Source organism: Hakea prostrata, chromosome 2 (assembly GCF_041222555.1).
Source record: "Hakea prostrata isolate BN-2017 chromosome 2, UWA_Hpros_2, whole genome shotgun sequence".
Lineage (NCBI taxonomy): Eukaryota > Viridiplantae > Streptophyta > Magnoliopsida > Proteales > Proteaceae > Hakea > Hakea prostrata.
Genome location: NC_142601.1, coordinates 17,807,943 through 17,824,727, shown reverse-complemented (window position 1 = coordinate 17,824,727; position 16,785 = coordinate 17,807,943). Strand labels below are relative to the sequence as shown.

At 41.6% G+C, this 16,785-nt stretch overlaps 1 protein-coding gene across 1 annotated transcript; it reads right to left on the bottom strand.

Annotated features, from left to right (window-relative positions):
- Positions 1-11,916: 11,916 nt before the first annotated feature.
- On the bottom strand, positions 11,917-13,382 carry LOC149023927 (alpha carbonic anhydrase 1, chloroplastic-like). The gene is made up of 6 exons (XM_089143378.1): positions 13,236-13,382; positions 12,942-13,159; positions 12,745-12,854; positions 12,561-12,663; positions 12,135-12,311; positions 11,917-12,051 (listed from the first exon to the last, which is right to left on the bottom strand). Exons 1-6 carry the CDS (start codon positions 13,300-13,302, stop codon positions 11,917-11,919), a joined length of 810 nt encoding a protein of 269 aa, XP_088999504.1. The 5' UTR covers positions 13,303-13,382.
- Positions 13,383-16,785: the final 3,403 nt, after the last annotated feature.

Sequence of the window (16,785 nt, the reverse complement as noted above, 5' to 3'; positions counted from 1 at the left end):
AACTTTCAGAAAAACTTTCTCTCCAACTTGAAATTCCAAATTGGTCCTTCTCTTATCGGCATAAGATTTACTGTCTTGGTTGAAGGCGAGACTTAATCCTTTCTCTTATCATATCTACCATAGCACTCGTAGCTTCAATCATTTCGGGACCTAAGACTTTTCTTTCACTGTCTCGATCCAGTACAAAGGTGTCCTACAAGTACTTGCCATACAAAGCCTTGAATGGAGCCATGCCTATTGTTGCTCGATAAGCTGTTGTTGTAGGCAAACTCAACCAAAGCTAGGTGTTCATCCCAATTACCACCCATATCCACCACACAAGATCTGAGCATGTCTTCCAATGTCTGAATTGTCCGCTCGGATTGTCCATCGGCTTGTGGATGATGAGCTGTACTCAAGTTCAATTGGGTTCCCAAGGCCTTCCGCAAACTATTCCAAAACCTTGAGGTGAACCTAGGATCACGATCCGAAACAATACTCAATGGCACACCATGCGGACGAACCACATTATCCACATAAAGCCTTGCTAGCTTATCCAGTATGAGTGATCTTCATAGGAATGAAATGGGCTGATTTGGTCAACCTATCAACAATCACCCACACGGTGTCATTGCCTTTACTTGTCCGAGGCAAGCTAGTCACAAAGTCCATGGAGATATCCTCCCACTTCCAACTAGGAATAGGAAGAGGCTGAAGTAATCCAGATGGAGGTTGTCGAACGGCTTTCACACGTTGGCAAGTCTCACACTTGGCAACAAAATCATCAACATCCGCCTTCAGACCAATCCACCAAAAATGTTCCTTCAAGTCCTTGTACATCTTGGTGCTTCCCGGGTGTATAGTAAAGACTAACTGGTGTGCTTCCTTCAATATTTCTTTCTTAACTTCTTCGTTTGCGAGCACGCACGGTCTTCCTTTAAACAACAAAGCACCATCCATGGATATACCAAAGTTGGGGTCCGACTCGGGATTCGAAGAAATCTTCTCAACTTTGATCAAAAACTCTTGATCGAACTTCTGTGAGCAACAATCTTATCTCTAAGACCAGATCTTGCCGTCATGGCGAAAGAATAAAATCAGAATTCTCGGGGACGATTTTCCAAATCAAAACTCTCAATAGAAGACCACAATGGTAAACTCAACGCATTCAAATCCAAAGTCTTCTTCCGGTTCTTCCTACTAAGAGCATCGGCAACAACGTTTGCTTTCCCAGGGTGATCTTGAATATCACAATCATAATCGGAGACTAGTTCCAACCATCTCCTTTGTCTCATGTTCAACTCCTTTTGGGTAAAGAAGTATTTCAAACTCTTATGATCCGTGAAGATGGCAATCTTCTCACCGTAAAGGTAATGTCTCCAAATCTTCAAAGCAAAGACAACGGCGGCAAGTTCTAGATCGTGAGTGGGGTAATTCCGCTCATAATCCTTCAATTGCCGAGAAGCATAGGCTACGACCTTGCCATGTTGCATCAGTACACAACCCAAACCAATCTTTGACGCATCGGTATAAGCTTGTCATACCACCGGAACTACTCGGGTATAGTCAAAACCGGGGCACTTGTCAATCTATCTTTCAACTCTTGGAAATTCTTCTCACGAGCGTCGGACCAAACAAACTTTTCTTCTTTCCTGGTCAACTTAGTCATAGGAGCAGCCAACCGAGAAAAGTTCTCAATAAACCTTCGGTAGTAACCCGCCAATCCAAGAAAACTTCTTATTTCCGTTCTGACTTCGGTCTTTCCCAATCAGCCACGACTTGGACCTTTTCGGGATCGACACGAATACCTTCGGCTGAAACCACATGACCAAGGAATACCACTCTCTTAAGCCAGAAATCACACTTGCTAAACTTAGCGAACAACTTCTTTTCTCGCAACCTTTGCAAAGTGAAACTTAGATGACTCGCATGCTCTTCTTCGCTCTTCGAATAGATCAAGATGTCATCAATGAAAACAATCACAAACTTATCAAGCACATCATGAAATACTCGGTTCATGAGGTCCATGAACACCGCGGAGAGCATTGGTCAATCCGAAGGGCATGACTCTAAACTCGTAGTGACCATACCGCGTTCGGAAAGCTGTCTTGAAGATATCACTAAACTTCACTTTCAATTGGTGATATCCGGACCTTAAGTCAATCTTTGAGAACACAACTGCACCCTTCAAGCGATCGAAGAGATCATCAATTACGGGCAGCGGATATCTATTCTTGATAGTCAACTTATTCAACTCACGGTAGTCGATGCACAAGCGCATACTACCATCTTTCTTCTTGACGAACAAGACCGGAGCTCCCCAAGGTGACACACTAGGCTGTACAAAACCTCTATCAATGAGCTCATTCAACTGATTTTGCAACTCTTTCAACTCGGTAGGAGCCATCCTATACGGAGCTTTAGATACCGGAGGCGGCACCGGGGACGAGATCAATAGAAAATTCGACATCCTGTCGGAGGCACTCTGATAGATCATCGGGGAAGACATCAACAAAGTCGCAGAGACAACTCGACTTCATCGACTCTTTTCTCCACTATACCCTTGCCTTCGGATGAAGCATCATCCACTAGGGCATAGACTTGCATCGGTGCGGACAACACTTTCTTACAAACCCTTCTCTTTTCACCACGAAATTCCAAGACCGGACTTCCACAAATATGGGCCTGAATCTTCTTTGAGGAACAAAGGAACACGGCTTTGTGGGCTGTTAACCAATCGATTCCCAAAATAACATCGAAGTCCTTCATGTCAAGAATTACAAAATTGGCTTCCAAGTTCTTCTCACCAATCAACACGGGACATTTAGATAACCCCTTATCTAGTTTCACAACGAGGACCAGTGGGTGTACTAATCAATAAACAACTAGACAACTTCTCGGGGATTAGGTTAGTCTTCTTGATGAATGCGAGATGACATGAGCGAATGAGATGCACCCGTATCAAATAAGACAAATGCGAGAAATAGAAGCAACTAACAATGTACACTGTAATCACTTCATGGCTTGGATCCTGCTCGGCCTTGGAAATCTGAAAACTCTACCGGAGGGAGGAGGCGGGGAGCACTCTTCACCATTTGGGGCGGGGCTGCTTTGGGCGAGGCCGCCCGGACAGAGCACGAGCAAAATGACCAGCTTGCTTGCGGTAGAAGCAAACGGGATTCTTTGGATCCAACGGGGGTGGCTGCAACGAGAGGGCTTCGAACAAAAGGCCTTGCACTTGCACTTGCACTTGCTGGTGGTCGGTTTCCGCCATCTTTGTCTAAACTGCCGGGCTGCTGAAAACCCGTGTTCGACCTACACTCTTAGCACGAAAGGTAGGAGTGGGGTAGGGTGTAGGTCTCACAAAACGACGGTCGTTACGATCCACCAAACCAGAATTCCTTGGTTGCCGGGGCTTTTGCACACGAGCACTTTCCTTCTCTGTTTCTTCCAACTTCTTCGAGTTCTGCACCACTTGAGCATAGCTCACTATAGGCTGGGCTGTGTGAGGTAAGCTTTAATGGCGGGCGCAGTCCTTTGAAGAACTTCTTTGCTTTCGCGAGGTCATCCTTCGAGAGAATCTGGAGCAAAGAAATGAAGCTCCTCAAACTTCTGTTGGTACTCCAACACGAGACGAGAGATCCCTGAGTAAGAATCATGAACTCGGCTTCCTTCGCATCTTTTACCGCCTCGGGAAAGTAATTCATACAAAAAGCCTCTTTGAATAACTCCCAAGTTACAACTCCTGCATGCAAACCTTCCAAAACAGGCCGAGTGGAGATCCACCATGCATCGGCTTCTTGTTGTAACTTCGTTCACCAACTAGAATCTTCTTAGCTTCCGAGCATTGCGGATGTCGGAAAGCCTTCTCCAACTCACGAAGCCACTTGTTAGGAAACAAGGGGTCCTTGGTAACTCCGGTGAAAGTGGGTACTTGCATCTTGAGAAAACTCTCCATCGGGCGAGTATGAGGAGTTCCGGCTAAACCTCCCGCATTCGGGGCTGCGGCATGAGGATTCACATTAGCACCAGCCGGGTCTCATTATGCGAGTCATGAAACCCACCAACATCTGGTTGAGCCGAGTTGCTTGCTGCTTTGCATCATATTGCCCATAATATTGGCAATATCTCGGAAACTTCCAACATTCGGGGCACCGGGTATCTCTTGGGTACCACGATCAACATTAGGTATCTCGCCACCTCCATGAGGTATTTCACCACCTCCCCGAGGTACCTCACCACCACCATGACCACTGGATTCACCACTCCCACTTCTCGGAGTAACCATTACGCAAAACCGAGAACATCAAAATACCGAATTTCGAAGTTTCAACATAAACCACAAGTCCAAATGATTTGAAAACTTAAATCATGCTTAAATATATCCATATAGTCATCAAACAATAATCCATAAGGCAAAAATCACATTTTCCAAAAATTCAACAGCAATTGAGGTCTCTGTGACCATTGGTCGAGTGATTGGTCGACTGACCCAGTCGACCAATGAGTCGACCAATGCGAAACAATGCGAAAATTCGCATTATAAGCCTCATTTTCACATTCCAACCTCATTCTAACTTCTTCCAAAGGTGAGAGAGCTCTAGGGAAAGTCTCCAAGAGTTCTCACAAGTGTTCTTGAGGTGATTTGGTGCTTCAACAACAACACCACAACACACAATCTTCACAAACAAGGTAAATCTCTCATTCTTTCTTCCATTTTCATCTTCTCATGCTTGCATTTCAATAAAACCATGCTTTACTTGTATCCAATGCTAGAAATCATGCTTAGGAATGCTTAGTAACATATTCCCTAGGTTTTAAACACAATGCCATGCATAGACTACAAGTTTTAACATAATGGTGTTCATCTCGCAAAGTTTTATACCGAAATCAATATCTTTAGAAAAATTCCGTTTCCTCTCAAACCGCTTGAAATTTTCGCACGAGATCAAATGCTACATGCTCAAGATGACATTATAGATAGGTCCATACAATTTGATTTAACCAATTTCAACTTTTCAAAAATCCAATTTTGACCTAAATTGCAAAATCCCCAAATTTCCTTCTTGCTGAATTTTTCGCTTTAATCCAAGTTTTCGATCGATTTTCATCAAACAAACTTCATAGACATGAAATTCCAAGTATTGCGCACATACTAGTATGTTCAAATCAAAATTTCCCCCAAATTTGAAATTTTCCGAAAAATTACGAAAATACCCTTTTGGCTCAAATCTTAACATAGCACTAACTGGAATTGTCTCTTGTCTCTTTCACAGATACCCACTATGCGAGAGGGGAGGGCGAGGACGAGGTAGAGGTCGTGGTCGCATCGTAGGTGCTCTTAGGGGGCGAGGTCGGGTTCCTTGAGCCTAGACGGGAGGTTAGGAGACCGGACATGTTTGACACACCTCGGGCCGAGTTCTGTACGAGGCCTACTTCGATTCTTGCAATATCGAGATGGGACGTCTACTTCACTTACGCCAGCTCGGAGCCTTTAGGATTCGGCGAGAGATTCGACACATTGCGGTGTGGACTCATCTCTTCACCGAGGATCTGCCGGTATACCGGAACTAGTGAGGTTGTTCTTCGGCAACCTTACCTACACGAGGAGGCTCGAGGCCAAGGACATCCACTTAGACTTGTCCTCGGGAGGAGCGGGGTCTTCCGGACTCGGATTCGCTTTTCTACTCGGACAACGGCTGAGATCTTGCGGGTTCCTTACTATCCACGGCGGTGTGTGTGGATACCTGCGGAGCAGCGATCCGGGACAGCCATCGATGCCGTACGAGCTACGCGAGATATGCTCTACGCTATGGGATAGCCGTCGATGCTTCACTCCGTGGACCAGCGGACGGATGACGGATTCTGCACGGATTATCGGTCGCATAGTCGGCCGAAACATCATGCCGAAAGCCGGACATCACCATCGGGTCACGGTGATGGAGGCCTTAGTCATCTACCGCATCTACATGGGCTTCGAGATCGATCTCTCCTACATCATTCAGCGGGTCATGCTGGACTTGGTTCTGCGGCCTAGCATGCGGAACCTTTGCTATGGGAGGCTACCGACTTTGATCTTCGGGCATTTCGGGGTGAGTTTCGAGGATACACCGGTGGACACCGGTTCCACGGGGATACTCTATTGGGACTCGGACCATTCATCGGATGAGACTACGGCGGTCGGAGAGATCTCTGGTCCGGAGGGTGAGGATGATGATGAATCAAAGGATGAGGATCGGGGGTCGGAGGATGGAGGAGAGGATATCGGTCCTGATAGTGATGATCGGGCCGGAGATGATGCGAGATATGCACGAGGCTGAGCCTATGCATCACGAGTTTCCTTCATCACACTTCGAGGCGGGTGGCCCTTCACATGCGGTTCCGGAGACTTCGGATCTTGGAGCACGAGATGAGATCGATGACTTCCATGCTAGAGAGGATGGAGGTCGGACGGGAGCAGATGTACGAGAGGATGGAGTCACGACGGGATAGGATAGAGCATCGGGTGACTCAGCTAGCGGAGGAGTTCGAGCATACGAGAGATCGAGAGAAGATCACCTAGATAGACTGTACCTTAGGATTTCCATTTATGCATTTCAGATGTAATCATTGTAAAAACTTTTGAAACTAATGAAGTTCATTTTGTTTCCCTTTAATTATTGTATATTATGCACCTTTCTTTTCCTTGCATTAGTGACATTTGTTCAAGTATAATTATGGTATGTTATTCGGAAATGTTCTGTTATGCCTCAAAGGTCAAGTTTCTAATTCGGTGTTCTATTATTCACTTCTAAGAGTAGAAGAGTCATTTCAGATCAATGACTCAGGAATGTTCAGTTATTGTCTTTTGTAGTTAGGATCTCCTCGAACCTTGGGCTCCGATACCAATCTGTCCCGTCCTCCCAGCCGGTACCCTATCTCGCATACCCGAGAGTGTGATCCACGGCCCGAAGATCGGGTATCGAGTGATCAACCTCCCACATAAACAATAACATAATCATGAACAATCATAATAAAAGTGCGGAAGATAAACCATAGATCCAAAAAGAAAGAATGAATCATAAATGAATCGAAATAATAGATATAGTCGAGTGTCAAACAGATAAGTAAAGTGAGGCAAAAATCCCACTCTACAACCAGCGGAAAAGTAGCTCTAAAAGAATAAACTAGACAAAATCTAATCCCAGTAGCAAGTACATTGGGTAACTAAATTGTTCTCCACTTTATAGACAACATCCTTATAGGTGTAAATCTCATAAATAGCACAAGGACGCTTCCACTCAATGGTCGGACTAAGCATCGTACGGAGCATAACCACTCGCGGGATCTTCGGATGTAATTGTGGTAACCGCAATCACCTTCCTGGAGATATGCCTCTTCGCCTTGCGCTTCTTCATAGGGACCGTCATAGTACTCGGTACACTGCGGGATAGTCTAACAAACATTGTACAATAAAGGAATGAGTTTCAAAGAAACTCGATAAGGCGATTAAAAATCCATAATAACATAAATAGCGGGATTCCAGAACAAACATAAATGCAATATGACATGAAACAAGCAATGAATGAATGAAACTAACTCTATGCATGCTGGTCTCTATTGGCAGACACGCTTTAAGTCATAGCACCGTACTTCTTTAGGAAAGTCCACTCACATCCTCAACCATTTAAGATATCTTGGATTCTCTCACGGATCATTTCACTGGTCTTGAGCAGCCGATTGGTAATGGGTCCTTCATCCCTCGGGACAAACCATGGCGGGGGGTTAAGTCAACACACTCTCTCACAACCATTTGGTATAAATCTTGGCGCATGTCGGGGTAAAACCTAGCCAAATGCAAGTCTTCTACTTAGTTACATCAAGTCAGATCCAGATACGTCCATTCCTCGTCCTTGACGATCCTTTCCGGTATCCTTCACACTAGAGTCCTCATAGTCCCTGACTACGGACTCATCAACCCTATTGGTTATCCACATATGGTAAACGGGAAGCTCTCACGTCCTCTCACGGGTTGGTTACCGGTCTTAAGCGCCCGTGAGCCCAAGTCTAACCATATGCAACCCTACCAATAAATGGCCCCCACAATGTGATTCCTGTCCTCTCATGGGTTGGTTACCGGTCTTGAGCGCCCATGAATCCCCATTGCTACCATGGGTCGTTCGGTCTCAATACCCCTCCGATTAGGGTTTGACATAACAGGACATCCTAGCCAAACACTACTAGACAATCCTAGATATGTCATCCAATAGTTTAGGAAGGTGTCCGAGGGGGCATCTCCGGAAACATCCCATAATATTCCCGTAGTAGTCCAAGGACAGAAATGTCAAAAGGACACCTCTCCTTTCCAAACCATACTTAAGCATACACATGCATCAATTCATATCATCACATATATGGTAACTTCATATATGGAAAGAAATCAATAATTACAATCACTTGTATACAATTGGTAAGTAAATCATACATGAATCAATTTAATATGAATAAGTAATGCTACTGTAATCAAAGTTATGCAACAGTAGTATATCATTGTAAGAATCTAAATTAGGAAACATGTCAATGATATTCAAATATAGAAACTAGATTCATGCTATCTATGTAATTAAGGAAATAACCATCCTTACCTTTTATAACTCGCAAAGGAATCCTAAGAAATCAAGTAAGATCTTGGCAAACTTGAGAAGGAGGTCCTAAACAAGTATATACAACATATTAGGAAAGATCCCTAACAGAAAAGATACCAAAACATCCAACACAGACCAATTCGGAGTTGCTTTGTACTCATTGGTCGAGTGGATTGGTCGATTGGTCCAGTCGACCAATCGATCGACCAATGCGAGACGATAGCCTAAAAAAAACAGAGTTTTAAGATATGAAATCCGAATTTGGTGGTTCAAAAGGGTACTAATCAAGGGGTAAACTACATCAGTAGTATTCTAACATATAGGGGACTTCAAAACACCAATCAATTCAAGACTTCAAGATCCAAATTAGGAAACAAAAAGTTACCATAATTAGATCAACCATGGATCTTGATGAATTCGAAATAGAAATCAAAGACAAGAACAATAGGAGGATGGATCATTGCTTCAGGTAAAGGTATCATGAAAACATACTTAGATCTTCAAGGAACAAGGCTTAGAAGCATAAATCTAAATAAGGAAATAAAACCTACCATATATGTAACTACCATGCTTCATGAAGAACACATAGTATGGTAGAAGAGAACAACTAGAAATTGATAGATTATGGATCATGGAAAGAAAACACAGTAATTAACTACTAACATGATCAATAAAGAAGATCCAAAGAGATCAGAATTCAAATCAGAAGTTTAACAAGATTAGATCATGGTTTGATCATGATTCCTTCAAAAGCTTGCAATGATCATGGTTAAGATCATTGTTCTAGCCTCAAATCCTTAGGATGATCATGAGAACATGTTCAAAGATGTTTGCAACAGAGAATGCAGCATCTCTTCTACTGTCTCAACTCAAAAAGGAAAGAAAAACAAAGATGGAGGAGAAGAAGAGAGAGTAGACATACCTTTTGATGCAAAAGGAAGAGTTTCGACGAAGATCCGTCAAGAAAACACCAAGGATGCAAGGGAGATGACTTGCAGAGGTCTTTGGTTCGTTCCAAAGAGTTTGGAGGCAGCAAATACGAAGTGGACTCGAGATTGGACTTAAATAGAGCAAGAAAAACCTAATTGCCAAAGACAGCACTCATTGGTCGAGTGGATTGGTCGACTGGCCCAGTCGACCAATCAGTCGACCAATGCTGACAACAAGACCAAAACAAGGAATTGAAGGCCCAGATCAAATCCTATCCTAAAGGGGTTTTGCACACAAGTCAAGTGACTTACCTAATAGGTAGAAATGCCTTCAAACCAAGATAGAAAGCACTCCAAGTCCATCAACTAATCCGATCTTCATCAAGATTTAGTTTCCATAAATAGAACTTCATCATCAACTTTCATGAATTCAAAGCCAGACACCAAGTCCTCCACTGGGATGGCCCAAAGCTGGCTTCTTACTTTACTCCGGGTCATCGGACCTACAAATAACAAGGTTTCCGGGTCAAGGTTAGGGCTGGGTTTTACAGGAACAGTAGCACTAGTTTATATCATCTTTTTCATTATTCATGTTATATGAATTACTTATTACTGCTTAATCTGATTTTGCTTTTACATTCTCTTTTATATGATGAACTACTTGTTGTGTATGTCATGACTGATCTAAGAATGTGTTTGCTTAAGTTTGGTTTGGGATTGGGGAGTATCCTTTTGATGCTTCTGTCCTTGGACATCGGAGGGAATAGTATGGGATGTTCTCCGAAGATGCCCATCGACGCTTTCCCGAATCAATGGTTGTCATACCTAGGGATGTCTAGCTGTGTTTGGCTAGGATATACCCCTGTTATATCAGACCCGATTCAGAAGGGTATTGAGACCGAATGACCCGTGGTAGCAATGGGGATTCACGGGCGCTCGAGACCGGTGAGTTATATCCGTGAGAGGACGGGAATCACATTGTGGGGACCATTTATTGTAGGGTTGCATATGACTAGACTTGGGCTCATGGGCGCTCGAGACCGGTGAGTTATATCCGTGAGAGGACATGAGAGCTTCCTGTTTACCACATGTGGATAACCAATAGGGTTGATGAGTCCGGTGAGTAATATCCGTGACTCTAGTGTGAAGGATACCAGAAAGGATCCCGAGAGGGGATGGAAGTATCTGGAACTAACTTGATGTAACTAACTAGATGACTTGCATTGGGCTAGGCTTTTCCCTGACATGCGCCGGTACTTATGCCAAATGGTTGTGAGAGAGTGTGTTGACTTAACCCCATACCATGGTTTGTCCGAGAGGGATGCCTGACCCACTACCAACAGGAGCCGTATGCGTGACCTACCCAAAGAAGTACGGTGCTATGACATAAAGCATGTCTGCCATAGAGACCAGCATACATAGAGTTAGATGCATTCACACTTTTTCTGTTTCATACTGCATTGTATCGTGTTATGTTTTGCCACATGTTATCTATGATGTTATGGATTAACTACCTTACTGAGTTTCTTCGAAACTCATTCCTTTTTGTATATTCTTTGTTTAGATTATCTTGCAGATACAGATTATTATGACGAGCAGTGCAGTGAAGCGCAAGCCAATGAAGCGTATTACACGCAAGGTGCTGGCGATGATCAAGATTACTCTGATGATCCCCCGGCGGATCAAGCTGCGTACTACTTTTGAAAACAGCATAGAGTTAGAACGGATCCATTGGTTGACGAAGTCCATACTTATGAAGACATTATCTATAAACTAGAAGACGCTTGATCTTAGTTTATTTCTTAGTACATTTGTTTCAGTTGTAATTCCTTTTGACTTTCATGCTACGTTCCGCTATTTTGGTGAAGTGAGTTTCCGCATCACTTTACTCCTTTTTGATATCATTGAATATCTGGTATCTTTTTCGCACTCTAATTGTACTGTTTATCCATTATTGTTTTGAACCTTTGTTTATAATATTAAACCTTGATTATTTCCTATTTATGATTATGTTATTGTATATGTGGGAGGATGATTTCCTCGATACTTGATCTTTGGGGCTGTGGATCACACTCTCGGGTATGCCAGTTAGGGTACCGGCTGGGAGGATGTGACAACCAGGTCAAGCATGTGTTTTGCAAGTCGGTTCTCCTGCATGCCAAATAGGTTTTTGGAGCAACAACTATGATGCAGAATAGGTCCACTTCAAGCATCAAACATACATTAAGAGCCCTAAGCTTGTCTTATAATTCCCAAGGTTTAAAAAAAAAAAAATTCCGTATTCACTAGCTAAGAGGAGATAATGAAAATTGCAGATTAACAAAAATATATAAGGTTAGTGGATAATTAATTTATTGATTCAAAGGAAATCTTCATTTTTTATCTTATTCTTTGGGTTCGTCATCACAGAGCTCAATCTCACGTCCATTCAGAGGCTGCACAGGCCTTGCGTTGCCTTTGTTTGAAACTTTCAATGGAGCTTTCAAAGCATCAACCTGATCCTTAGTAACATGACTCACCTGCAAGTGGTGAATTTTGGTTCTAAGCATGTGTAAGTAATGATAAGAAATTAAAACCCTAACATCTAATTATTATGAATTACCTTGTCAAGGACAATCCAAGTAACCTCTGTGCATGGTGGGGTGGTGAGAGAACCAACGTATCTGTAGTACTTCGAAGAATGGCGCCTCAAGTACTTTGTTCCCAAATGACCAATTGGAATTTTAGCTGTTTCATCCTCTCGTACTTCCTTAGCCAGCTGGTCTAGCTTGTTCTTGATCTGCACAATTGGCACAAATTAAGAATAAATAAAAACAAATTTGCCATTTTTTCTGAGGAAAAGTTTCTGGGTCTAACAATGGATATGTATGCTTTTGGCCTAACTAGTCTCTGGGTTAATGTTGATCACATGGATTGGATATTAAACTCAGGATCGACTGAATGCTTTCTTAGGGGAAGATTCCTGCTAACTCCACTAGCCCCTGTGGTTACTATTCGTATACCCGATTGGATTTGAATTTGTACATACCTGGACAAGAAGAAGATCAGGAGGACCATAATTGTATAAGACTCCCACAACTGCGATGCTGCCATCATCAGCAATATGGACCTGATGAAGCTCTAAAGGGTACCTGTAATCACCCAATGAACTCTTAGATAAAGCTTAAATTTGATGATATATAGAGAAGAATGAGATTAATAAGATGAATTACTGGACGCCATTAAGTGTGTGTTCAGAAGGTGAATGCCAGTGTATTTGTTTCAAGGTGTAGTTCTTGTCATCTTCAACCAACAACCCAGCTTTATCACTGCCATATTGCATCTGCCCAGGAACAATTAAAAAGAAAAGTATCTAAACATGACCAACATAGTTATGATTATCGAGGCCTAATTGAAATCATTAACGAACCCCAATACTGTAGCCATGATTAATCAAGGTAGAATTGCTACTTCCATAGAGTCTGTTCAAAGAATGCAGTTTTGGATTGTAGATGACTTCGTTCGTCACAATGTTCACGGGAGATTGGTGCTTTCCATTGGAGCATGCACTATATTCTGGACTCAAATTCCCCCACTTTTCAGGACCCGTTGCTCCACTGTAACTAAATTCAACCCCATTCTCCGCTTCTGAAGAAGCCCAAGATTGAATGAATCAATGAAGAAGCTGGAACATTGAAAAAGTAACTGAGGAAGTGTTACTTACGTTGAGTTAATGGTGCAGCAAGCAAGAATGCAATCCCAACAATCAAGACCACACCTCGAATCGCCATTAACGGGCAACGGGTTGGAGGAGAAGAAGAAGCTCTGTTTTCTTCTTTCGTTTCTCCCTTTCCCTATCCTCTCCCGGACTTCTCTTCTATCTCTACATATATAGAAGAGGGGTTAAGCAAATGGATCTAGTAAAATTTATTTGAAATTGCTTTAGGGCCTGTTTGGTTACATGAATCCAGAGATTTGAAATCTCTGGATTCATGAATCTGAGAATTATACCCATTTGGTTGTAAAAATCTCTAGATTTTGTAAATCTAGAGATTCTCTAGAGATTCACCTTTTTACACTAAAAATGTGAATCTGTAGATTTATGGGTAAGGGGTGAAATCCAGAGATTTCAAAAAAACTATACATTTGCAGATTCACAAAAATCACGTGGATCAAATAGTTTTTTAGTATGAATCCATAGATTTCATTCCACAACCAAACATCTAATTTTATAAATTATAACTTCATAGATTTGAAATCTCTAGATATTTGAAATCTCCAAACTCATGTAACCAAACAGGCCCTTAAATGGTGTTTAGCTGTTTGGTTTATGTGAATTTGTTGCCACAGTTAATAATACCCATCTTGATTCTGCCAAATTTTGCCACAACTTTAATTTTGCTGAAGTTAATGATGAATGAAGTAAGCTTGACCATGCATCTTCATTTCACACTTTCTCAGTATATAAAGCTCGCCTAAAAATATTCTTAACTTACATTCCCGGGTGACTACTTGCATCTTTCATTTATTTTATAACTGAATTGGAGTATTAAATGTGGACGTACTTCTACCACAATTTTGGCAGGCTCCTATATAATATAGTAAGACTAAGGAGCTCTTGTGTAATGACAAAAATATAGACTTCAGACACGTTTGCCTAGAGAAATAAGTAAGATTTGTGTTGTTGTGATGAAGATAAATTTTCATCACGAAAAATGCATTGAACTTGTTTATAGGCCTAAAGGCACCTGGAGGGTCATTTTTCAACATTGTCCACCGCTAGGTAGAGGTGGGTCACCGCTAGGTAGATGGGATCATTTTCAGAAATTTAGGTTCTTTGAAATGATAGTTCTGGGTTCCAAACTATTTGAAGATCCTACTTCATCTTTAAGGCAACTTGGGTGTAGCAACATTTCTATAAATAGTTTCTCAACAAGTAGAGAGGGGTAGAAAACAATTTAGGATATCTTTCTTCATCTCATAGTGAAACTATCTCTACTCAACCGATTGTGGACTTACGTAGTCTTCAGATGGACCACATAAATTCTTGTCTTGGTATGTATTTTTTATTATCATTTTCATAGCTTCATTATGTAACTTTGCCAAAATGCATAGTTGCTACAATTATGTGCCATTGGATTTAATTATGTCATTAATGGGTGTCAGCATTTCAGAACTAGAAATCCCACATTTGATTATCAGTGTAGGAGTTCAGATCTTCTCTTTCCTGACGGGTAGAGAATTGTGCTCTCCTCATTACACCACTCCACTATATATTTAAGAGGAAGTCCACCTCTAAGCACTGATAAGGTGGACCAGAGATGAACTTTCTTCCTAAACATGTGGTGAAGGGTGTGAGAAAAACACAATACTTTTTTTCTTTGGGGTAGAAGATCATGACTAAATCTCAAGTATAATGCTGGGTTGTTTATGTTTATACCTCTTTCTTTTTTTTATTCTATAGTAGTGAGATGTCAATCAGCTTCCACCACCCACAAAAATGAAAATAGTTAATGGTAACCTTTCACGTATTCTCAACCATGTGGACTGCCCATACTGTTATGCACTTTTTTTTATTGTTTCCTTTTAGGGGTGGGCAGTGGGAGTTGTGGTGATGAGGCCATGAGGGTGGTGTAGTGAATTTTTTATATGTTATTGGCGCCTGTCAATGATCTCATCTTCTTTTTCCACCACTTTGAAAGCTAAGTATAAGGGTTGAACTGCACAAAAATGGAGATTCTGTAAGGCTTGAGGTGGTATGGGAGAACTGATCATCAGAGCGAACCCTTCACAAGAAAGCTGGATGCCCACAACCACCATCATGCCATCAAAACCCACTATTGGTGGATATTCCAAGCCTAACCCCATCAAAAGATTGAAAAAGAATGACGCTACAAAACTAGTTGGATTAGACAGTTACATATTTACATAAGCTGGGAACCACAAAAGAAAACGGAAATTTGTCGTGACAACTTTGAGTTATCCCTTAAATTTAATGCCACATCTTGAGTTATCTAATTTATCAACCAGACCTCCTATAGGGGTGAAAATATATCAAGGACATCTTTTGCTGTTTGAAAACCACAGTTTTAATACTCATGTAAGCAAGTTAAATGGTGGATTTCACAGGTCACTGCATAAGGGTTAAGTAGTCATCCAGTTGTTTTTTGGGTTCGATTTCAACTGAAAAAATGTAGTTCATGAAGTCTTCTTTCCAACACACTTTTCGGATTGTGATTCCGATATCAAACAAGGACGTTATGAGGTTTCTCATGAGAGTGCGATATGGAAGCAAATCTGGGCAATGTAGAAATAATATGAAATTTGGCTACTGTGATGATATTCGGTCTCTATTATTTAATCTATTATCAGGGGTTCAAAAATAATTTTTAAGAGTTTGCAGGTCTTTGTGAAATAAGTTTTACATCTCAAGGAGGAAAGTGTAATTTTGCAATACTGAATGATACAATCTAATGGTCATTAAAAGGACGTGGATGAAGATTCAATTTTGAGGGTCGAGATTGATGCGCTTGGTTTTCAAGTGTCCAAGACGGAAAAGATTTCATCGCGTGTCTTTTGGTTGGTCGGGAGCATGGAAATGTGGTGCACTGCAAAGTATAATGATCAACATGATTTTGTGTATCGCTGATTAAAGGTAAGATTAGAACATATTCCATTTGAAATAATCTGGTGAAGGGTACTCTAATCTTACATTACTTAAAGGATTTGACGGCCTAGATCTCATCCGCCTTTTTAAAGTGGATATCCAACGGTTGTGTGATTAGATTCTCTTTGGGACTCATCTAGAAGATGAAATCGAATGGTTCCTGTGCATTAACGTTCATTCTCTTTAAAAGTCCGAATTTGAGCGAAACATAAGTAGGTTTTTGGGGTTTTTGGTTTGTGGAGACTAAGAAAAACAAGGAGGAGAAGCCAAGAAGCAATATGGGTATGGAGAATAAGCTCGGATGCATATTTTGGTGAAAACGTTGAAGAAGAAGGTGAGTAATATATTGTAATCTCCCTCAATTTGAAAAGTTTCACCTTTCAAGTAGTTGCTTGTTAGGTTTGAGTTGCTTGAGGTTGTGGCCTTATACTTTTGTGGGTGTAAGAGTTAATACTGGAGTGGGTGCTCCATGTTTTGAATTAATAAAGAGTGGGTACTCTTTGATCATTGTAGTGATCAAAATTTTAGTTGAAAAGTATTGAGTAAATACGAAACTCTATTTAGGGCATTACTCCATGGATATAGACAATTTGGTTGAACCACGTAA